Source organism: Mustela nigripes, chromosome X, assembly GCF_022355385.1.
Source record: "Mustela nigripes isolate SB6536 chromosome X, MUSNIG.SB6536, whole genome shotgun sequence".
NCBI lineage: Eukaryota > Metazoa > Chordata > Mammalia > Carnivora > Mustelidae > Mustela > Mustela nigripes.
In genome coordinates, this window is record NC_081575.1 from 68,744,926 (window position 1) to 68,767,302 (window position 22,377).

At 49.3% G+C, this 22,377-nt stretch overlaps 1 protein-coding gene across 7 annotated transcripts in view; it reads right to left on the reverse strand.

Annotated features, from left to right (window-relative positions):
* Positions 1–7,442: 7,442 nt before the first annotated feature.
* The window catches only part of DLG3 (discs large MAGUK scaffold protein 3), a 52,838-nt gene continuing 37,903 nt past the window's right edge, over positions 7,443–22,377 (reverse strand). For 4 of the 7 annotated variants that reach the window (XM_059386002.1, XM_059386006.1, XM_059386004.1 and 1 more), the window contains 10 exons: positions 18,459–18,635; positions 18,176–18,251; positions 17,258–17,357; positions 13,595–13,636; positions 12,248–12,298; positions 11,519–11,620; positions 10,769–10,941; positions 10,239–10,348; positions 9,510–9,601; positions 7,443–8,029 (listed from right to left, as the gene is read on the reverse strand). In XM_059386002.1, coding sequence (XP_059241985.1) covers positions 7,923–8,029; positions 9,510–9,601; positions 10,239–10,348; positions 10,769–10,941; positions 11,519–11,620; positions 12,248–12,298; positions 13,595–13,636; positions 17,258–17,357; positions 18,176–18,251; positions 18,459–18,635 — 1,030 coding nt within the window. In that variant the 3' untranslated portion in view covers positions 7,443–7,922. Of the gene's footprint in view, positions 8,030–9,509; positions 9,602–10,238; positions 10,349–10,768; positions 10,942–11,518; positions 11,621–12,247; positions 12,299–13,594; positions 13,637–15,340; positions 15,387–17,257; positions 17,358–18,175; positions 18,252–18,458; positions 18,636–22,377 lie in introns of all 7 variants that reach the window. The other 3 variants (XM_059386001.1, XM_059386003.1, XM_059386000.1) reach the window with 3 other exon arrangements.

The window sequence follows — 22,377 nt, forward strand, 5'->3', positions numbered from 1 at the left end:
GCTCAGCTCAGCCAGGAGTGTGCCTCAAAAGAAAGGTTTCCTGCCTCTTCTGGGGCAGCTCCAGTTATGGTGGTTCTTTTTTTTTTTTTTTTAAAGATTTTATTTATTTATTTGACAGAGAGAAATCACAAGTAGACAGAGAGGCAGGCAAAGAGAGAGAGAGGGAAGCAGGCTCCCTGCCGAGCAGAGAGCCCGATGCGGGACTCGATCCCAGGACCCTGAGATCATGACCTGAGCCGAAGGCAGTGGCTTAACCCACTGAGCCACCCAGGCGCCCCAGTGATGGTGGTTCTTAACTTCCTTTTTGTTTTCCATTCTTCGGCTCTTCCTAGTCTTGACTGTGGTTTTTATTCCCCTCTACCTTCCCTATTGTTTGTCATCTCTTCTCCAGAATCATCCAATTCACTTCCCATGAGGTGGACCATAGTAGTCCATTGTCTCCTTTGACATTCCTCTACTTCACAGCAGGGAGGTTTTCCCTGTTGTTGACCATTTTAGGACCTTTGAACTTTACCTCCTGATCTTTCTTTTCTTTCTTTATCTCTTTCTCTTTCTCTCTTCCTTTCTCCCTGCCTCCCATTCTCTTTCTTTCCTTCCTTCCGTCCTTCTGTCTTTCTTTCTTTCAGTCTTTCCTCCCTTCCCTCCTTCCGGCTTGCTTGCTTGCTTTCTCTCTCTCCATTTCTTTCTTTCTTTCTTTGTCTGTCTATCTGTCTTTCCCTTTCCCACCCTACCCCCAGCTGCCTAGTAATGTCTCAACCTCTCTGATAAGCCAGAAGAACAAGGTTGTTCACAAACCTTTTTACTTCCTCAAGAAAAGTTGAAAGTTGAAAAGCTTGCATTTAGTGAAACGAGCACAAAGCCCCTGAACTGCTCCAACTGCAAGACAGAGATGGTAGGTCCTGGCCGGCAGGTCACTGGGACAGTGTCCATACGTCTGGCATGTCCACGCTCCTCTTTCCCTAGCACCATTTCTGTGTCCAGCTGTAAGTAATCAGAATCTGCACCCTGTTCTGTAACAGCATTCCCCATTTTTTAAAAAGCTGTCCTGGAATCCTACCCCTCTTCCCAGCTAAGAAAGGGACATTTCCCCTGTCCTAATCCATGCATCTCTTCTGGATCCTTTGCTGTCTCATGGTCGGCACCCAGCTCCTGTCTGTGTGTGATGTTCAGTTGTGCAAAAACCTAATGTGCTCACGTGCTATGCTCTTTGGCAGCTGTATTCAGACCTCCAGCCTTTGCATCACTGTCCTTTTGGACAGTGTCCCTTTCTTTTTGTGGATTCATGGTGCACATCCTTTAGAATTCTCTTTTATCATCACTGATAGGAGAGGCCCTAGAGCTCATCTGTGCAACTTCCTCGTGTTTTAGATTAAGATAGTGAGGTCCAGAAAGAGGAAGTCATGCCACAATCATCTATTGAGCATCTGGCGCATATTAGCTGCAGTGAAGAATATGAAGATACCAGATGCAACCCCAGCCTTCCAGAAGCTTTTTGTCTAGCTGGAGAAGACATAATGGGTGGCTAGCTACCACGAAAGGAAGAGCAGGGCAAGTTCTGTAGAACCTGCTAGAGTGGCACAAAAGACAGCAAGGGGAAAGCCCTTCTGGAGTGACCAGTGACATCCTCATGGAAAATGGCATTTGAATTGCAGCCTGAAGGATTTCATAGATGTGGGGACTGGACACACTCCAGACAAAAAAGCCCAACTCACTGGTAAAAAGGCTACTATTCTAGGCTGATTGGTAGAGAAACTTCGGGCTGAGCAGATTAGGGCCAGTGGAGGGTGGTAAATCCTTCCTTCTACCACATCCCACACCTGCTCCTCCACCACTCTGATCCTACTGATCTTATAAGTCTCAACCTGAACTTCACCTCCTCCAGGAAGCCTTCCCCGGGCACCTTTTCTTAAGCAGGTCCTCTCATTACATCATCATCTGTTGCTGCATCCCATGTATGTCCTTCGTGACATTTAGTTTAATGTGTAATTATATGCTTAAGTCACTGACTTGTCTGTCGCCCTCCCCCAGCTATACTAAAAGGTCCTTGAGAGCAGGGACTATCTTTTTTTTTTTTTTTAAAGATTTTTTATTTATTTGACAGAGAGAGATCACAAGTAGATGGAGAGGCAGGTAGAGAGAGAGAGAGAGGGAAGCAGGCTCTCTGCTGAGCAGAGAGCCCGATGCTAGACTCGATCCCAGGACCCTGAGATCATGACCTGAGCCGAAGGCAGCGGCTTAACCCACTGAGCCACCCAGGCGCCCCAGGGACTATCTTCTTTGACTTGCCATTGTATTTTTAGCATCATGCAGGGCACCTGTCACTAGGTGCTCACCAAGCTGTGTCTCTGGCTATTGAGAGAGTAGGGGTAGTGATGAAAACAAAAGACCAAACTGAACGAATACGGTAAAGAATGAGCGCATTTTGCTAAGAGGTTGGAGAAAGAAAATTCATACTCCCCACAGGTTTGGGCCTGGTCAAGTCTTCCCGCCGAGGCAGAGCCAAAGACCGGCGCATTCCTTGTGCCTTTCGCTGCGCACCTGCTACACGATGGGTGTTGTGCTGTGAGCTGTGGGATTGCATGTGACTAAGTCACAGTTTGTGCCTTCACAGAGGAGTTAAGGGCAGGAAGACAAAAAGAGAGAAGTGCAATAAAATGTTCCAAGTGCGGCAGAGTGCGAGGAGGCACAGCTGCTGTAGCTGGACAGCCCGTGCTTGACTCAGTCCTACGGGTTCCCAGCTGCGTGGCCTCCTTGGGCCTCTGTTTCCTCTTCTGGAAGAGGAGAGAACATGAGCATCATAGGGCAGTTTGGGGGGCACTAAGTGAAGGAAATACAAAATGAAGGTCAGCTGTTACGAAGATGAAAGTTCTGGTACAGGGTCTCCCAGCACCAAGGAAGGGACAATCAAGTTGACCTAAAGGGTGGGAGGGAAGAGGAGGTGTTTCCCGAAAGGCAGCATAGGAGAGGAACTCCCTATCATCTATCTATTTCATCTATCTGAGAGAGAAAGACGGAGAGAGAGGGAACACAAGCAGGGGGAGTGGAGGAGGGAGAAGCAGGCTTCCTGCCCAGCAGGGAGCAGAGGCGGGACTCGACCCCAGGACCCCGGGGATCACGACCTGAGCCGAAGGCAGACGCTTCACTGACGGAGCCACCCAGATGCCCTAGGAGGGGAACTCTTGAACTGAGTCTTAAAAATATGAAGAGGAGTCTTCTGGGCAAGCAAGATAGGGAGGCAGCAATGGGCAGAAAAAGAAGTATGAGACTATGGTGTTCGGGCCCGGAGCAGATGGATGTGGGGAACGGTGAGGCAGGGGAAAAGGGCCGGGGCCTGGTGGCAGAAGGGCCAGGCTAAGGGGCTTGGACTTTTCCCTGTGGGTAGCAGGGCCCTGCGGGAGGTGGAGAGCATCAGTGGCCGGTTCTGCGGGCTCCGTGGAGGACGACTGTGAGGACGGTAAGGCCAGTCAGGACAACATCCTCTGGCACTTGCCCTTCACAGTAAGTAGGCGGGTCCGAATCCTTGTTCTCAGGCCACCCACTTCCTGGTCCTTCAAAGGACACCGGATGCTTCCAGTCAGCGTGCCCGCGGAGGGGCAGGGACAGGACCTGAGAGTTCATTTGTTCGCCCGTGGGTATCACACCGTGACCGTGGGCTCAGCTCCACAGGGTGGGTGTAGTCGGGACTTCGCTGGGGAGGAACCGAATGTGCAGGAGCCTCAGTGCTGCTCTTCCTTGTAAAGTGATGGGGGGAGAGGCTTTTCCACATGTGCAATTTGACCTTCAGGAAGTTACCTGTACGGCAACAGAATGTCCTAGAGGGGCCAGGGCACTGACCCGGTCAAAGGATTAATGGAACTGAGGCCATGAAATGCTGGGTGGGAATGGGCCTGAACAGCAGAGTTTGTGAATGCGGACACTGGATGGCTCCTGCCAGGGCCCAGAGAGCTTGGTGCGCTTCTCCCCAGCTTCGACCCTCATGTTTTGGACCCACTCATCTCCTTTCTACAAGGGTTTCTCACACCTTGGGCTTTCAGGGGTTGGCACCGGGCAAGCGCCGTCCCGGTGGAAAGGGCATTTCTGCTTGAACCCGGTGTCCCTTCAGTCCCATCCTTTCTTGCTTGACCCCTGATCCCTGGGCTCTCCCCAGTCCTGCTGTCTGGCTCCCCACTTCCCTCTGCATCCCTATCAGCTTCGTCCCAGAGCATGACTTCCCCACATGTTTTGAACAAAAGCTTTTGGCTTCATTTAGGTCATTTCTAGTGGCTCTTTTGCCTCAAGAGAAGGCTGGTCATTTGTATCTGGATAAATCTTTTTTTTTTTTTAAGATTTTATTTATTTGACAAGGAGAGACACAGTGAGAGAGGGAACACAAGCAGGGGGAGCAGGAGAGGGAGAAGCAGGCTCCCCAGCAGGGAGCCCGATGCGGGGCTCGGTCCCAGGACCCCGGGACCATGTCCTGAGCCGAAGGCAGACGCTTAATGACTGAGCCACCCGGGCGCCCCTGGACGAATCCTTTTTGTCTTCGTGAGTATTGCCCAAGGAAGGGTTTCATGTAAGGCTTGTCAGAGATGGAGAAAGCCAGACAGGGTTTGCTGTTATCAGCAGCAGCAGAACCGGGGATAGATCCCGGCACTGACTCCCAGAGGGAGACGGGGCTCTAGCCATCTGGTCACAGCAGAGCTTGGCAGAGAGGGGGGCCCTGGCAGAGAGGGGGCAGCGTGTCTACCTTGGGTGTTTCTGAGCTGCTCAGTGTCTCCCCCCTGGGGCCGAATTTTCTTCAGCTGAGCCTCCCCTAGGAGGAAGAGCAGCTGTCGACAGACTGAGCCTCAACAGGGTGGGGTGACAGGCCTGGCTCTGTTTCCTCTGCACTTGGCAGCTGGAGTCCCTTAAGCCTTCAAGGAGCATTTTGGGGACCCCTTTTTGTCGGGCAGCCTTCTCACAAATGAGAGAACATGTCAAAGGAAGAGCCCTGCAAACTGTAAAGCACCACAAACTGGAGGAGTCTCCCTCCTGTGGCTTGGCCGCACACGTCACGGCTTCTGATGAATGGTCACTCTTGACTGCAGTCACAGAGGTGGCTCACCGGGCTGTTCTGCAGAAGTTGCGGTGCCGTCAGCCAGGTTGCGCGTGCCTGCTCTGGAGTGCCTCTCTTCAGAGGGCCTGCCACCCGCTCTACCAGCTGGGTCCTACCCTGGGCCCATCTCCACTCTCGTTTTCCCGAGCTCTCAAAGGTTTCTAGAAATGCTGGGAGCCAGTAGGCCAGCTTTTTCTTGCTGTTATTTGTCACTCAGGGCCCCGCTGCTAGCTTGGCCCCTGCTTTCTCCTCAACAAACATCTTTGCCGTGGCAGGTGTCTCCCATCTTGTGTACCTTTTGGGAAAATGTCAGCATTTTGCCACGGAGAATATGGACACGCCTCACACCCGGTTGGTGCTGTGAGGCAGTGTTCGTGGGCCGCAGTGGAAGCCCAAGCATATAGCTTTCACAAAGGACCCAGCACAACCACAGTGATCTGGAAGCATTCAAAACACCTGACTCAGTCTGTGGATGGTCACTAAGGAGTCTTGTGAAGATTTTACTTATTTTTGAGAAAGTGCGTGGGTGAGGGCAAGTGGAGGGGTGAGGAGAGGGGGAAGAAGCAGAGGGGCAAAGGGACAAGCAGACTGTGCTGAGCGTGGAGCCCAACGCAGGGCCCGACCTCGTGACCGTGAGATCACAACCTGAGCCGAAATCAACAGTCGGATACTTCACCGACTGAGCCACCCAGGCGACCCTGAGCAGAGTCTTTTGGATCTCCAAGGTTGGAGACCTTCCCACGGCTCTGTGCCCACCTCCCTTCTCGACCCCATGAAGAAAGTCTCTGAGCCACACACAGTTCATTGCAACTATCGTTTATTAAAAAATATATGTCTCCTTGGAAGGAACACTGGTAAACCAACTAGTGTCATGCTTACTTTGAATCTCGATCTCCTTCTCTCGGAGGGGCAGAGGGTTGAGCATTACTCAGAGGACATCACTTAACATCTGAGAAATGACACTCCCCACTCACCCCCTCCTCACCAGAGTCGCCATCAGCCATCACATCATCCCTTTTTGCCTTCAATCCAGTGTACTGCCCAGGTAAAGCTGCTGCCCTTTCTTTCCCCTCATTCTGGGCCCCACGCTGTATAGTTAGCCTCATTGTGCTAGTAGGAGAACTGTTAACATTTCCTAAGTTTGGCTGGTAGCACTCTGAGCGTCTTGGACATGGCATCGTTCACACCAGTCACAATGCCACAGGCTGGGAAACCGGCCAGGCAGATCCACGCTCTTCTCCCATGTTGTACCCACCATGGGGCAAGGGAGGTGCGGGGGTGGGGGGGGCGGCCACAAAAGAGCCTGGTGGGGGTGGGGCAGGGCCTGAGCCACACCTACACCCCCCCGCCCCCGCCGCCATGCTCGTGGTCAGAGAAAAACCAACTGGTCTCACCAGCAAGGGACTCTTAGCTCTGCAGGTAACTCAGACGGCCCGTTCTACTCCCTTCTCAAAGCCACAGTAAGCTACCAGCTGTTGGTGTGGGCGCTGGGGGAGGGCGTATGGAGCAGCTGCAGAAAAAAACCAAATCCAACTTCTCATCACATGGCTGGCCAGGCCCACGGCACTCCCACCGTTCCAGCGCCGAGCTGGCAAGGGACTCCCTGTCCCCGTTGGTGGGGCCCCACAGAGGGGCCTCAGGGGAAGCGGGCACACCCCTGGCTGTGAGTGAGGGCCCCTGCCTCCCCTCCGCGGAAAGGCTGGCGGCTCCGGGCATACCCACGGTCACAAGGCCCGGCTCCTCCACAATGTCATGAGCCTTTCAAACCCTTGCCAAATTGGAGTCTACGCATTCACTTAAATAGTAAAAGTAAAATTTGGAATAATGAAAAGGCTGACACGGTAGCACAACATGGTTTTGGTTTAACAGCAGCTTAAAAATGAACAAAAAGGAAACCTCTCATGCAGACACATCAGGTGGCAGGAAACAATAGGCAATGTCATCGGGAGCACTGTTGGCCATTCTCTCACTTTCCATCCCCCTGGACTAACTGTGAGGGCGGCAGGTGGCAGCTGCCTCAGGATCCCTTCTCCCAACTTCTCACCCCGCAGAGCCAAGGCCCTCCCGCTGACCCCACCCTAGAGAAAACCTCAGCTTTCGAGAGAATGACCAGAAACAAGTGCCCTTGGTACAGTAATTACTACCACTTTCAATCCCTCCCCAACCAGTTGGGATAGAAGATGCCATCTGATTGGAATATGAAAATTAAAGCATTTCTCTAATAACACAGTACCATTGATGAAGTCTCCATAGATTTTCTAGTCCAAATGTGTGTGAATATATATATATTATATGAGAGTGTATAATATATATATATAATAATTTCTATATATTTTATATAAATTACATATATATATCTATATATAAATAAGATACTTTCTGTCGCCATACGTTGCACCGTTCAGTGCTGCGTGAAAGCAGCGGGAGAGGCAGAAATGCCTGGGAGCCTCTCGGCACACGGCACACGAAGCTTGCTTCACAAGCCGTGCAGCTGTCCGGAGCCTGGCTTTCCAGCAGTCCTCCTCTCGTCTCTTCGCTTCTGCTTGGTTTTTATGAAAACAATGACTCTGATGGATTTGCTCCTGTGCTAGCGCTTGGGAAAGGTCCATGCAGGAATGGGCACAGTCACATGATGAGTGAGATGGCATCATCCCAAAAAATAAACTAAAACCAAATGAAAATTTAAAAAAACAAAACAGGACTAGAAAACTCAATTTTTGGGACATATCTAAAAAAGGGGACAAGAACAGTAGTCATTTGTTCTCCTGGTGGGGACAGGAATGAAGAGGGAGGAGGGAAGAGGGACTTGATGTCTTCTGTTCACAAGAGAGTGCTTGGTGGGGATTCTTCAGAGTTTCTCAGGGGATGGGACCCAAATGTAGTGCCCAGACTGGTCCTCGATGATTTGTTTGATCTTGTTATAAATCTCTTCCAGTGAGTCACCCTGTACAATGGCTAAAGTAAAGAGGAAAAGAGAACTCTTACTGTGCTCCACAGCACCGTCAACCCTGCAGTCTAGCCTGCCCTGGCAGCCCCCAGCCCCAACTCCACCTGGCAGAGACCCTGCACGGCCTAGGGCAACGACGGAAGACGGTAGGTGCTCTAAGCCCAGGGCTCAGTGTCATCTTGCCGAGACAGTAAGACTAAGTGGCAACGAACGAGAAAATGGATTGTTCAGAAAATGTTTACTGAGCACCCACTAGATTTCAGACCTCACAGCTCATGTTGCTCTTGGCAGCCGTGAGGCCAACAGCTGGTCATTGTAAACAGGCTCAGTAGAAGATTTGGAAAATCCCAGTTATCCAAAGAACCAAAAGAAACAGTTTCTAGCAAGAGGCAGTTGCTCCTGGGGCCATCGCATCCACTCTATGTCAGAGGTTGGTCAGGAAAACTAGGACAGAGACTAACAGTAAAGGGAGCTCCAAAACCCAAGGTCTGAGAGTACAGCTATGCACCCTCTCCCTGCTTCACCTGGTGGTGCTGCCAGTTGGGGTTTCCTCAGCACCAACCTGCACAGAAATGTCACTGTGCTTTATCTTTTTTTTTTTTTTTTTTTCAGTTTTTTTCTTTAAACTCTAGTTAGTTAACCTGTAAGGGGATATTGGTTTCAGGAGTAGAACTGAGTGATTCATCACTTACATACAACAACCAGTGCTCATCCCAACAAGTGCCCCCTCATGCCCATCCCCCATCCCGCCCCCCCCCCCCTCCCTCTCCCTGTGATTGTAAAGGCAAGCAACATATTGCAGGGCGCCTGGGTGGCTCAGTCGGTTAAGCATCTGCCTTCAGCTCAGGTCATGATCCTGGTCCTCAGGTCCTGGGATCAAGTCCCATGTCGGATCCCTGCTCTGCAGGGAGTCTGCTTCTCCCTGTGCCCCTCCCCAACTCGCTCTTGCAATCTCTCTCTTTCTCACTCTCTCTCTCAAATAAATAAATAAAATCTTTTTTAAAAAAATAAGAGAAAAGAAAAGGTAACCAACATATTACAGAGAAACCTTAACAACCTTTTAGGAACTGACCTCAAACAGATGGCCATATGCACACACACACTGACAGATAACTTGAACACCCCCCTGAAAAATCATCATCATCAACCACCATAGATTTGGCACCTAAAACACCCAAAACCGAGGACTACACTGTGGGGAGGAGTTGGGAGGGAGAGAAGCAAAGTAACACAGGGAGCCTCTGATCTGGTAGGGACATGAAGACAAGATGAACAAAATGATCCATGGAAGCAGCTGGTGGTGTGGTCGAGACTACAGACTGGCTAAACTCCTCTAGCTGGATGGAAGGAACTTGAATATTTTGCAAAGGCCTGACCTGCAAAGCATCCAGACACTCTGGACGGTGCCAGGTACCTAAGTCTTTTGGAGACACTTACAGGTGTCAGGCTGGTCCTAGGTTACCAGAGCCAGGCAGCAGGGCTTCTTACCTGTGAAGTATTCTCCAAACTCCTGCTCCAGTTTCATGGCTTTGTCAAAGATCTTATTTGCTTGTTCGTATGTCTGCCGTCGGTTCATCTCCCTGACGAAGACAGAGAAGAAAAATGGTATCAAATTGGATTCTATGTGTGCCTTTGTTTTGTTTTTGAGAGACAGTGCACAAACTGGGGGTGGGTGGGGCCAGGGGAAGAGAGAGAGAGAATCTTTTGTTCTAAAGATTTATTGATTTATTTTAGAGAGCACAAAGGCGGGGGAAGGCCAGATGGAGAATCTCCAGCAGACTCCCCACTAAGCACGGAACCTGAAGTAGGGCTCAAAGTGGGGCTCAAAGTGGGGCTCGATCTCATGACCCTGGGACTGCAACCTGAGCTGAAACCAACAGTAGGATGCTCAACCGATGGAGCCACCCAGGCAGCCTCTGGATGCTACGTTTTGATTACCATAAAGGATTGCTCCCAGGCTCCCTGAAAATCCACTCAGCTGCCCTCTGAAAGCAGCAGTGGCCCATGGCTCAACATCTTCCCCAAACCTGGCAGGTTTAAAAGTGCGACCGGAATACAGGTTCGGGCACTCACATCAGAAGGAGCCCTCAGAGTGGATGCAGACCTGCCTTAGAGCTTCCATGGCATCTTACCCCTGCCCAACAACTCAGTTTATTTTCTTGTTCCTTTCCAGGGCCCTCTCCTAGCTGGGAGTGTCTGAGACTCGCAAATACTCACATAAGTGCTTCAATGGACTTGGGCTTGATGAAAATGGCAATAGGGTAAAGTTGTGCTTGCTGCAGCCTCTTGATAGCATTGCCGGAAACATCTAAGATGCAGTGCTTGCCCTGAAAAGGCAAAGACTTGTTATCAGCCCACCCGGTCCCTGTCTACCCAGCCCCAAGCACTTACCCAGTGGCAACACAAACATCTGCCTGGTCAGGGGCAGTGGTGGGCACCCAGGGCCACCCAGAGAGGTCTAGAAGATTCTACCACTGAGGCACCCAGGCCCCACATTTTGCTCCGCCTAGCCAGAAAAGGCCATATCTGCAGAGGGGTCACCAGTCCCATCGGTGACATGCTGGGGTGAGCTGCATGGAGGAGACACAGCTATCTCCATCCAGGGGGTGAGAACATGCAGAGCCAGTGTGCTGTGTGGTTGTGGGCCCCGTGCCGGAAGGAGCCAAACCCTAACGGAATGTGAGCAGGAACATTTCAGTTTTTCCTTTGACAGTTATATTTAGCAAGGCCATCTCCTCTCTTCTTACCCTCTCTGCAACTGCCCGCACTGACTGGATGCTGGTCCCATAGAGATTATCGTTAAATTGGCCTGCTTCAATGAACTTGTTGTCCTGAATATCCTTCTCCATCTGTTCTCGGGAGACCACAAAGTGGTAGTCTTGTCCATCCACCTCATTATCACGCCGAGGCCGAGTGGTATCTGGAGGAAGAAAAGAAATGCTCTGTGGCCCCAGAACAATGACCTGCCCCAGGCCAAAAGAGATGACCTGTTCCTCTCTCACCTGGGCCTCAGGGCCACTCCAATATTTTCTAAGTGAGTGGGCAGATGTCGGGGAGAGTAGCTGGAAAGAAGCGTGTCTTGCCTACTTCTCTTGTAACCACCAGGGCTCACACACGGAGCTATTTGCTTTAGTTTAAAACCACTAAACCAGAGAGGTAGGGTTTCCTGGGCCAAAACCTGGCAGAAGATGCCAAATGAGGCACGGGAGCCAGTGAACAAGCTGTCCATGGGGCTGTGCCAACACCACTTGGGCCAGGCACCCCATTCGCCCAATCCTTCCTGACCATCACTACTCAAAACTTCTCTCCAAGAGAGGAAGCAGGCCAGCCTCATGGCTTAGGCCTCCCAGCCCCAACAGCCTTGTGGGAAAATCTTCCAGAGCAGCAGACCCTGTTCCCAGAGAACCCAAGCACCTGGCCCCAGAGCCTTTCCATGAAACATCTGAGTAATCATTCCCGGCACACTCACACCTCCCTTCCAAAACCTGGGCTCTTACGTGGTACACAGGAGCCAAATTTATGCGGGAACTCCGAGATCAGGTCATCGTTGACTCTGTCCTTCATCGGGCCCAGGATGATCACAGGCCTTGCATAGTGAACTGGAGAAAGAGAGCATGGAGGTCATGAGGGAGGCCTCCCACCTGACGGCCTCTTCCATCTCCACGCCTGCCTGGAACACCGAGGCTCTGCAGCCACCACTCAGACAGGAAAGAGTGTCCGTGGCTAGTCCCTGGCTTTTAACTACAAAGACACCAAAGAGCCTTTAATCTGAAAATACCTCAGTCCAAGGCAAGTCTGAAATCCGAAGCATCTCCCCTTCCAACAGATTCAGGAGCAATCTCTGTACGGGCACCATCAGCTAAGCAAGGTTTTTTTTTTTTTTCTCCCTGAGAACCCACTACAGGGAGGGACTGGGACCTTTCTTTTGGCAACAGTCACACCCACTGAGATGAACCCTTGCCCTCTTTGTCAACCCGTCCTCTGCTCTGGAAGGCACCGCAGCAGAAAAAAAGGTATGGTGAGGGGTGCACACTGGGTTTCCTTTCCCCTTTTCTATGACACAAGGAAGACACAGGCAAGAAGGAGCTGCCGTGGGTCTGCACATGAGGCAAGCCCCGCCCTCCTGCTCCCGAGTGCTCTTCCTTGTGCTGACACAGCCCACCACTATACTGGGCCCTGTGGTCATGAAACCAGCTCCAAGGCAAGACTCTCAGAAGGGAACTTACTTTCTTGCCGTGTCACTGGCTCATAGGACAAAATCGCATCCTCTTGTCCTTCTGCAACAAAAAAGGGAGACACGTTAGCACTTTGTAATTGGCTTCCCTGCATCCTGGACCCCCTACAGCATTCACCTCACCCCCACCTCTGTCAGAAAACAGCTTTGTCAGGTGGTACTTGCTACCACCTGCCTTGTGGGCCTGTCTGCTACCCATCAGCAAGAAAGCACAGGAAGCTGTTCACCACCCCTGGGATGGGAGTCAGGAGTCCTCTTGTTCAGCAAAACATACCTGACCAAAGGGACATGACCCAGAAGCCATGAAGCCTCCACCAAAGACCACCCCCATTTCTTAGGAACTGTTCTTGTAGTCAGTAGTCAACTGTGCTCAATTACGCTCTTGCTCTGGTAAGAACCACAGGGACGCTTCAACTGGATGATAAATGCTGCCCATGTCCCCTAATCTGCAGGCAGGGGAGTCAGGGCACTAATGAATGCTAACTTGCTCTTTTAAGGGTCTGTCTATCCCCCCTGCACTGAGGAAATACCCAGATCAGTGGCTCAAGGTTGGGCTAAGGTCCCGAGGCCCCTCGAAGAGAAATGCCAAGCCCCGCTTTCTCATGGTAGACCTCCATACACCCTAGTGATGATAAACTTTTCCTAAAATAGTCACCAAGCCACTTGGTTCTGGGTGTCTGGGTGCCATGGGGCTGATGGCAGTGCCGGGGAAGGCAGCAGTATTTGCATCAAGCCCCAGGATGCTCGTTCATAGGCTTCCTCTGAGCCTAAGACTCGTGGGCAGACTGTACAAAGACCTCTAGCCACAGCTCCTGAGAGGCCACGTGGGGTTCCACCTGTGGCTTCTCTGGCTTGGTCACGGGATCTCAGAAAGAAAACTGGGCAGTTACCAGGTTGCTTAACCCAGCAAAAGGACAAAGACACTGAGCCTTGACCCAGGAGGTCCTAGAGACCTGCAAAGGCAATTCAGGACAACATCCCACAGGAGCCACTTGTCTTTTGGTCTCTAAGCAAATCTGTAAAACTGGCAGCATTTATAACCCAGGAGGCCCCACGGCAGGGATTTACTCAGTGGCACCTCACCCTTCCCAGGGCCCCTGGGACGGCATTAGGTCGGGTCCTGGCCAGAAGTGCAGGCCTTATACTCTCCTTTAATTCATGGCCTAAATCCCACCCCATCAGGACAGAATGGCCACAGCATTTCCAGGATCTCAAAGTGTACATGGCTAAACGAAGCACTAGCCTCTGAACAGAAATGGCAGCCATGCAACGCTGGAATGAGGATGGCTGGGACACATGGTAGAGCTACACAACATGGGGGAGAATGACACACACTTACTGGAACTGCTTTCGCTGTCACTGGTGTTGGATGTCACTCCCTCTGCAAGCCAACAAGAAAGAGACTCCAATTCAGAACACACCACTGAGAGGTCACACGCGGCACAAAACTCAAATCCTCCAGGAGGCAAGACACTGAACTGCCAAGCAAACCAGGCCACAGGAGGCCTGCCACATCCGGGCTACCAACTGGGAGGCAGAGCGCCAGTCCTGAGCCCCTGGCCATATCATACTCGTCCCCAGAGCCCTCTTGGTCCGCCAAGTCCCTCCCGATACACTACAAGCCTTCCATTCTTCAGCAGCATCCTCTTCATCTGAATCAAAAGAACTGACCTGGAGTGTTTCCAAATCCTATCTCAAAATGCATCTCCCAAGGCTAATGACTGGAAAGGAAAGGCAGCAACAGCAGCAAAGAGAAGTCCCCTCCCCCAGACAGAGCCCCTGAAGGACAGAGTTATGTGGTGCTCCAGAACTAAGAGGCTAAACACAGGGAGGCTGAGCTGTCACCAGGGACTGAGGCTCTGACCGTTTGGTGGGACCAACAGCCCTCCTGCTACCACTATCATCTAGCCTCCTCCTCCTCCTTCCTAGCTTGGCCTCCGTGGTGAGAGAGGATGCACCTTCATCCACAATCAGAGAGACCACAGAGACCAGAAACACGGAATGCTGGGAGGCCAAGACAACCGTCCAGTCTCAGACCGCTGGGACACTCGGCATCTGAGTGTGGGCATGGCCACCATGCTCAAAGGAGACACAAGGTGCAATATGGCCCAAAAAAGGGCCACTGCTCCCAAGAGGACAGGCAAATGAAAATGAAACATGAACACAACAAACAATGGACAGAGACACTGCTTGTTTCAGCCAAGATGACACTGTTCCAGACTCTGATATGCTGTGGCCCCGTAGGAAGGACTGGATGAGTCGCCATCCCAGGCGAGTTCCTGAACAATCCCCTGAGGAAGCTCCTTTCCCTTCATGCCTTTATTATTTACTGAAGGAGAGTATATGCTCACAGAACCTGCCTGGCACAGCCACGTGTACATGCCCCTCCATGCACAAAGGGGCTGCTAAGGTGCCATCCTCTTGGTCCCTTCATTTTCCACTCTAGAATGATTTTCTAGAGAGGACAGGTCAGAGTTTGCCCGAGATAAGGCACTAGATATATATGTACATATATATGTCCATAGGTGCGGCTGAGACCCCCACCAGCTCGGCGCCTTAGAGATGCTCCATGGAAAGCCAGCCCATGGCTATTTCCTGAGGCCCATGGGCCTGCTGGGATGTCCCAGATGCATGATGGGTAAAGGGCTTCACGGTACTTTTGTCCCTAGTTAGAGAAACCAAAACAGCTCATTCTTAAGCCCAGTTCTTTAGTGCTGTGTCACTAGGAGAAGCAGCCAACCAGCCGGTACCCCTCACCTCAACAAGAGGCTAGAGATGAGCTGAGTGGTCACCCCTGGAGAAGTACTTCTTTCCCACCTCATTTCTAAGGTGGGGGGCCAAGATGGATCCCCACCCCTTCAAGGAAAACGCAGACGTGAATGATACGCTTTTATTAAGGTACCAGGGATCCAGAGCAAAAGTGTGACATTCAGAGCCACTTGTTCCTTCTCCTGCTACGGTGTCAGAGTCCTGACAACATTGTCCTCCCCTCGCCCTTTGCCCTCACCCACGTTCCCTACACCCCCAACCCCAGCATGTCCACTCATGCCAGAAATACAGTTAGTGGTGTGTAAGTTTGACTTACTCAGGTTCTTTGCTCCATAATAATCGTCACTTAACCCAGGGAAGTCCTGATTTCACAGAGAGCAAGGACAAAGAGAGAGGGAAAGAGGGAGGGAGGGAGGGGAGGGAGGGAGGGAGGAAAAGAATTGGGACAAAAGAGGAAATAGAGAAAAAAGACATGGGGAAGGAAGAATACAGAGCCAGGTAAGCATTAGTGACAGAAGTATGAAATACTATGAAGACCTATAATTATAGTGAGGTTAAGATTTTTGCTATAGAAAGAACACCCCAGAACAGATAAGATACAGGTACTTCATACTGCCAAACTTGCTGCCATAGGGCCTTGGAGCAGACTACCTTTCTGAGGTAGTCTACAGTCTATAGCCCAACAGGACAGAACAGGTAGACTGTTCCATCTGTTCCAAGGCTCAGAGTACCTGCTTTGGCTGAATTTGTACTTACAGAGCCCAGGTCTCTGCTCTGTCCATGTAATCGCCATTTCCCTCTGAGGGTGCATCAAAGACCAGGCAGAATTATCATCATCCCAAGGAACTTTTGCCTAATAGTGACTCACTCTGTCCAGAGCCTTCAGGGAAAGCTTCGTGCAGTGTCAGGTATGGCCTTCAAATCTGGCCTGAGTTGTGCAGACCACAGGGGATGAGCTCACCTTCTGAAGAATAAGCACTGGGTGGTTTTAACTCTCATCCAAAAGGCATCCCCTGTCCCTCAGTTGGGCCACCCAACGGCAAACCCTCCCCAGGCTAGATAGAGCACAGAGGTTTGGAGGCTGACCCGGTGAACTGCGGTGACCTCCCTTCAGACTGTCTCCCACTGCACTGCTCACAAGCAGAACCCACGGCAGCTTGTGCTTCTTACTGGGCTACCCAGGATTATGGCCCATCACCCCCATCTGCATGAAGGCACCCTTGGATCGACTAGCTACCACTCTAGACAGTGATGACCTACGTAGACCATGACCATACATCAGGCTCGCCTAGACAAAGTCAGTCCCCCGCGAGTCCCAACAGCCCAAGACCCCACGGCCCCTCCTTACAAGGCGGCAGAGGAAAGGCTTACAATTCAGCAGGATGATTAATATATGAGAAGTGTCACACCAGCTTGACCTGGTGTTTAAGGTGAGGGCCAGAGCAGTTAATTTCTGAGGCATATGGTAAAATACGAACATTTCTCAGGATTCACAACATTGGCTCTGAAAAGTCAGCTTATGGCCTTTCCTACCATTTGCTGTTTTTCAATAAATCTTTCTTTAGACAATGTTGAGTAATCCCCCTTCCACGTTAATTCCTTTAGGCAGAAAGGATTTTATTTTGAAGGCTGGCTCTGTATCTGGGATGACAGTGAGTCTGCTGGAGCCGGGAGGACATCCTGGGTGCCTACGCACGTGCATGTAATTCAGGAAGCAGGTCCGACTAGGTGTCCAGGGAAGAAAATGCTCTTCTCTTAACACAGATGAGTAAAGTTAAGGGAAAGAAAACACAGGAGGAAGAAGCCAGGAGAGCAACACTGAGTCCCTAGACCTGGTTCTCTTGAAAAACCATTCTTCTAAAACTGCTACTGGGGCTGAGAACTGATGATGACCCCAGCAGAGCTTCGTCTGGCACCCCCAACACCAGTGCCAGGGATGCCCTGGTAGCCAGCCTTGGAACTAGTTAGTCCTTAGAACCTCCAACATTCTTTCGGAGTGAGCAGCTGGATAAGAGAGACCCACTGTCTCCCTGTGCAGACCAATCTCTACACTGACTCTAAATAAACAAGGATGCACATGCATACACACATGCACCCAAGCACACATGGACAGACGGACACACACACACACACACACACACACTTTCCCCATCTTCTCAGAAAGGGAGGTGCAACTGAGGAAGAGAGGGCAGGGCTGTGGACAGTCTGCTCTCTGTACCCTGCTGCTACTTACGTTCCTGTATGCTGCTCTCCTGGGCCATGTTTTCTTTGCTCTTGTAAAATGGAAACTTTCGAGAGAGGCGGAAACTCTTTTTACGTTTCGTTTTGATCGACTGTGAAAGAACATGAAGATGGAGGGGAAGGACAGAAGAAAAAAAAAACAGAACAATGGATTTTAAAGCATGCAAGAAAAACTAAAATGGAGACAATGGTGAGCTAAATAAAAGACCATCTCTCACAAATGGAATCTATGAGATTAAATGAAAGTTGATGTAAGAGGAAAATCATGTTTACAGAAAAATGTTGTAGGGATGTTAGAGGTTTCTACCTAATCCAGACTCACAGCATTCACTGGCACTTTCTAAAGGACAAAGGTCATTGGAGCCTCCTGGACACATGCCCTAAGGTGCCACTGATACACACAGAGTCATCTACTCCGTGTCTCTCTTCCCTCTAGCACTCCAGAAGTTCTTCGGCCTGCAAAGCTCATAGAAGAAAAGGGGTGAATGACTGAGCCCTCATGCCTCACTGGTCTGAAGGGAGGTGGTCAGAGCTCTGAGGCCAGCCTTCCTCGCTGGGTAACAAGGCCAGGTTCTGCTCAGAGTCTCCACAGCTCTGACAGGGTCTGCGGCCAGGGAGATAACCACAAATGGCTTTAGGTACCCGGAACAAGTCAGCCTTTCCAGACAGTCCAACTCCAACACATCTTCAAGAGCCAGTAACCCAGGGGGAAGGAGTACAGACTGGACACAGAGTTTCAGTGCCCTCTCTCTGCTTTCTGAAAAGCAGCCAGTGTTCTGATAGGACAGAGTCAGCCCCCTGAAAAAGAGATATTCTGTTGTGCTCCCCAGTTCTCTTAGCCAGCAGACAGACTCCAAGCTTCTTACTCCTCTTCACATATTGGCTGACTTCCTTGGGGATCCCCACTTACCCTGTTAGACTCAATCATCCCCGTCCTGGCATGGAACTTCACGGTTTTCAATCGAGCTCTTTCTTTCTTTTCCACCCTGTTTTGGAGTCAGAAAGGAGTCCTGTTACTCACCACCAGTGCATGGTCTCAGCAGCCCCCTTTTGGCTCCCTGAGTCATAACTATGTCTTCAGCACCAACTCCACTGAAAAGGAATTGCTCTCAAGCAACTTACAGTCTAATAGATACAGAAGAAAGCAATACCAGGAAGAGGGCAAGGAAGGCCTCAGGATCATGACCACTCACCTCTTCTTACTGGGGATCACACCGATTTGCTCGCTCTCTCCATGCGGTGTCACCAGTCTCGCCTGCCACCACTCATCATCAGAAGCATTAATGACGTGCAGAATGTCACCATAAGAGAAGCTGAGCCCCTGGCTTGGCAGGCAGCTGTCCCGAGTTCGATCATAATCAAATAGGGCCCTGAAACACACAGGGAAAGATGAAGTCATCATCCTAACCCTAAATGCCAGGAGCCTGGCACTCTGGAAAGGATGGCAGAGGAAGGCCAACCCAAAGAGTCAGCATGGACCCAGAAGCCTCAGAGCAGACCAGAGGGAATTCTCCAGGAGACTGTATCCTTCCTTCAGTCTAGATGTTACAGATATGTGCCTCTTCTCAAAGAAACATCCCACTTTCCCAAAAAGGGAAGTAAGAGAAAATCTTTCATGAGTCCCAATGCCTGTAAGCTTCTATCTAGGTACAAAGTAGAGATCCGAAGTAGAACACTCAACAGTCCTCCCCCACACCCACATCCCAGGGAAACAAGTTAGCTCTACCAAAGGGCTTCCTCAGTTTACAAACCTATCTTCAAAAAGTAGTTGAAGGCAGGGCATAAAAATATGAACTACAGTCTCAAACAATGAATGGTAAACGCTGCAGAGACCCAAAAGAGAAAAGGATCCTGTGTGCTGGGACAACGAAAGAAAAAGCTAAGGCTGACATTCACCCACACAATAATAAAGTTGAAAGGATGCTTTAAAGAAGGCTCTGAGTTTAATCTCTCATCTTACATGGAGGGAGAAGGAGGTTCAGGGAGGAAGAGTAATGGGACCCAGATCACACACCTACCTAACCTAGGACAGTGGCCAGGTCCTCTGACCAGCCATGCAGAGTAGAGTAATAAAGAAGGTGGGAAAAGGCAGGAAGGGAACTATAACATACAGGCTTGAGAAAAAGGAGGGAGGGGCCCAGCTTGGCTGTAGCTGCGAGTCCTAGGAAAGGAGGTTGGAAATAAAGGTCTGGGGCAAATTTTGGAAGGCCCTGAATATAGCAGTAGCCCCTGAAGATTTGAGAGTAGGGAGGCGACATATACACCCTCATATACAATGGGATGATCATATGGAGTGGGATGGGGTGGATTTGAAGGCAAATTTAAAGCACAACTACAAGCTCAAATCCTGAAGGATCCATCGCTGACTCTGGCTCTGGTGAAGCTGGCACTTCACACCAGAGCTCCCTGCTTCAGGGAAGAAACTCACCTGCATGAAAGTGTCTACTGTCCTCATCCACCGGATCTCTGCTCAGAGTCACTGCGAATGGGTGATTTCAGCGAGAAGTTTGTGTTTTTCTACTCGCCATCGAGGCTCTCTTTTTTACATTCTCTGTTAACACCTTTGTACACACAGCTCAGTGCATTTCCCAGAACTAGTTCCAAGATTTAGGCTTCTACCTGCAGTTCAGTGGTCTGTGGCTGGGCTGGAAGCTGCAGAGTAAAACCCACTATTTCCCCACATGCAGGCCCAAATGAAATACAGAAGGCAGTAAAAGTGTGCAGAGTGAAATTTCCACCTACTTTCCAAATTTCTTAAAACAGGAGTCTTAAGAAATCACTATCAAATTATTTGAAAATCCAAATACCCAAACTCTGAATAAAGCCCTTTATCTCCCTCAATTTATACACTCGAAGCAGTAAGGAGGGAGGCCGGGCCAGCAGATCAAGGAGACACTCTGCCCAAGAGGTTTTTTCCTGGCTCCGCGTCACAGGATCACATCTGAATGCATTTGCCCGGCATTTGAAATGGAGTTTCCTAAAGCAAGGAAGGCATTCTGTAGAATGTTCCTACAAACACGGGCATGGTGAAGACCTCATTCAAAGTGACAAAAGGAAACACTCAATGTCATTCTGGGCTTCAAAGATTAAAACAAATGTAGTAAGGAAAAGAACAGAACTTAGATTAAGCACAAATTAGTTTGGGGAGGGAAGAAGGAAGATGTTAAAATGAATTAGGAGATTAGGATGAGGCTGTAAACACTGGAAGGGAGAGCTTACTGGTGATAATCCAGGAACAGATTCTAGAACTTTGCAGAACCATGTCTGACCTTTGCCAACAGCAGTAAGAAGCTGCAGCACATATGATCAAGTTAATATAAACACGTCTTCTGGATGTCAGGAAGCCAATTATTGGTCATTTTTTAAACATCTGAGGTTGAAATGAAACTAACATGCTAGGTCACTTCCAAGAGGAATTTCATATCCCTTACTGTACTAAGACACATGTGCCATGAGCTAAGTAACGACGAGGTGAGCGTGGGTTGAAGTCACCGGGAAGTCGGCAGCGAACACCACACGCCGGCAGCGGGGCCGTCTGCCTTGCCTTTACCCACAGGCACAGGGACCTTTTATAACTTTTCTTTCAAAAATACAAGTCAACATAAAAACAAACTGCTTTCAAATTTTTGTGCTGTCTCTTTTTCTTCTTTAACACATTTTGAAATCACTGCTTCTTCTTGCTATTTGTTGATTACTTTTTATTTTTACATTTTAGACATTAGATACTGGTTTTCTTTATTTCTTTTTCTTTTTTTTATTTATTTGAGAGAGAGAGTGAGAAAGATCACAGAGGGAGAGGGGGAAACAGACTCCCCACAGAGCAGGGAGCCCAATGTGGAACTTGATCCCAGGACCTCGAGATCATGACCTGAGCCAAAGGCAGATGCTTAACTGACTGAGCCACCCAGGCGTCCCAGATTCACTGTTTCTTTCTGTTACAGCCAAAATATTTGAAAGCAGTTTCCTTTGTAGAGCCAGAAAAGAGGAGAATAGGAAAAAGACTAATTTTTTTGATATATGTTACTCTAGTATTTGAGATTTTATACTATTCCTATGCATTAAATTTCATTAAAAATTAAATTAATATAAGATCATTATGGATTCTTTGAGAAACGTGAAGTCTAAAACCAGAAAAATCACATTTACTATAACTCAGAACAGTTCTTCATATTGTTGGGATATTATATAACATTGTGTAATAAGTACACAGAAAACAGATTTCACTGAGATGAACAGATTTACACTCAGTGTGTACATACACACACTGAGATGGTGTGTATGTACAATTTGGCAACCTTAGGTGTCATTGGAAATTATATCATTAATATTTCCCATATCATTGACTACTCATCAAAATTAATATTCTTAAAAGATGATACAATATCCTTAAGAATGCTTAAGGATATTCATTAATTAAACAAGTATTTTTGAGTATCTAATATGCTCAGGCACTCTTCTGGGTGTTTAAGGGGGACAAAAAAAGGAAAGCAGTACCTGGCTTGCGTCATTTACTTCTGGTAAGGAACATGTTTGGCTCTAAATTCCCCAGCAAACAAGGCCAAAAAAGGGCTGTTTCCCAATATAGAGTGGTCCCCAAGTTTATTTGGATTTTGTTTGATGGATTTGTGTGGATGAGGGACACTGAACAACCAAATAAAGCATATTTGTAAACTATGATTTTGTTAAACACATAGCCACACATTTGAATTTGAAATGAAAGAAATGAATTTGAGATTCTGAACCATAACGTCGTTCTCAGTTGAGAATGTAAAATGAATGAACAAGAATTTCCTTTTCTATCAATCAGAACTACAAATGGAAAAAGAGCTTTGCAGGACATCAGAGCCTCAGAAGACTCTAAGTTTCCTTCCACCTCTAGCATTTCACGAGTTCAAGTCTTTTCTAGGTCTTCTCTGCCAGGTTAAACATACCCAATTCCCTCCTCAGTCCTGCCACTGTCATGATGGTGATTTCTTTTCCAAATCCACAATGTGGATTTTCTTTGAATCCATTTTCTTTCTTTGGCTGCCAAAATTTTATTTGACTACAAGCTAGAAAACATCCTCAGAGATGACAGAGAGCAGGCCCAGAGGTGCACAGGGCCTCATCTAG